The sequence below is a fragment of the Lutra lutra genome, chromosome 17, assembly GCF_902655055.1.
Source record: "Lutra lutra chromosome 17, mLutLut1.2, whole genome shotgun sequence".
Taxonomy (NCBI): domain Eukaryota; kingdom Metazoa; phylum Chordata; class Mammalia; order Carnivora; family Mustelidae; genus Lutra; species Lutra lutra.
Window position 1 is genome coordinate 54,751,528 of NC_062294.1, and position 1,603 is coordinate 54,753,130.

The 1,603-nt window shown below is 42.0% G+C and overlaps 1 protein-coding gene across 1 annotated transcript; it reads right to left on the reverse strand.

Annotated features, from left to right (window-relative positions):
• Window positions 1-592: 592 nt before the first annotated feature.
• Window positions 593-1,603, reverse strand: LOC125088572 (vomeronasal type-1 receptor 4-like). Its single transcript, XM_047709775.1, has one exon. It carries the CDS (start codon window positions 1,601-1,603, stop codon window positions 593-595), a length of 1,011 nt encoding a protein of 336 aa, XP_047565731.1.

Consider the following 1,603-nt stretch of genomic DNA (forward strand, 5'->3'; position numbering starts at 1 on the left):
TGATCTAAATTTTGGTATTTGGGGACAATAAAGATGTCTGTATTATGATTATGATTCTTGCTGAAATAAATGAAGTAGTAGTTCATACAAGTGAGAGGGGGAAAATACAGTTAGAGAAAATAGAAGAATATTTTTGGGATGGGGATATATTTATAATCATGAGGAATATCCAGTATGAGATGTGTTTCTAGTGGGCATATTTAGAACTTGGAAGTTCAGAGTTCAAATTGTCAAGGTTTAAATGTCAAGACGTGTAAACTCATTTTGTATGACTTTTTTAAAGATTTTATTTGTTTGAGAGAGGGAGTGTGTGTGACCACCAGTGGGGAGGTTTCCAGAACCACTCATGTAATCACCACACAGAACCTGAACTCCTCCACCGCAAACATCATAAATATCAATTACATGAACGTTAACGCAATTCTATTTCATTTACTGTTGCCGTTCATGGTAATGTTTACTGAGGAGCAGAAGCTCAGTCATTCCTGTTTGCTGCTCTTGCCCTGTGACTTGTTTCATAGCTGTGCTTATACCTGGAGGGGATGGTAAATAAATAACCATTTGAATAAACATACAATTTACATATTTATGATCAGCTTAAGTGATTTTGTGTTCCTTTGCAAGGAAAGTAGAGGCTGGATATTCTGGAGTCATGGCTCATGAGGATGTAGGGACTGACAGTAGGAAAACATGCGTTCAGTAGTACAGAAGCATTCCTCAGCCACAAACTGGGGTTGTTAAACACGACCAGACAGATGTGGAAGAGGGAGGACAGAGTCCAGAAGGAAACAAAGGTGCTCACCAGGACAAGGGTGCTTCGGGTGGCTGTGCTCTCAGGGGAGGGTCTGGGGGAAAGAGTATTCCTGTGAATGTATTGGACCTGCCGCTTGTGCTGGTGCAGGATGAAAACTATGCAGCCACTGGCCCAGATCATGAGCCCCAAACAGAAACCATTAAGGAACAATATTGATGCTACATACAATGACTGTGCTATGTGGCTACCATTTATGGAGTAACAGTAGTCATAATCACTTTTCCTTGTAATGGTTATGTTGTTTCTTGTGGCAGTCATAAACAAAATAGCAGTAATATTTAGCATCATGTTCAGGACCCAGCAGAGGATGCTGGAGGTACCCAGGTACCTGGGAGCTCTCACTTTAAGCTCTAACCACCTGGAGTTTCTGGGACTAATTATAATGACCTGGAAGACACTCAAGAGGCAGATGGTTCCAATGGCCACATCCCCGCCCACTCTGTGCATATAGAAAACAAGTTTGCATGCAAAATCACTAAGGAAATATTTCAACCCCAAATCTGCCATCATTTGGGGGATTCCTTTAGAAGAAATGACTAAGAGATTGGCCACAGTCAGGTGCTTGAGAAGCACATCTGTGGACCTAACCCTGCATTCTGTCAAGTGAAGCAAGAGATAATGGTAAAGAAGAGAGAAATTCCCCAGAATTCCAACTATTATCTGTAGTAGAAGGATGATTCCTATTGCCAAATCCCTGTCAGCCTTTCTGCCAGGTCCCAGGGAGTGATATACTTCCTCTAAGCCAGAGATCCCTGCATGAGAACATGAGGTGTGAGCTGTGCGTGTCAT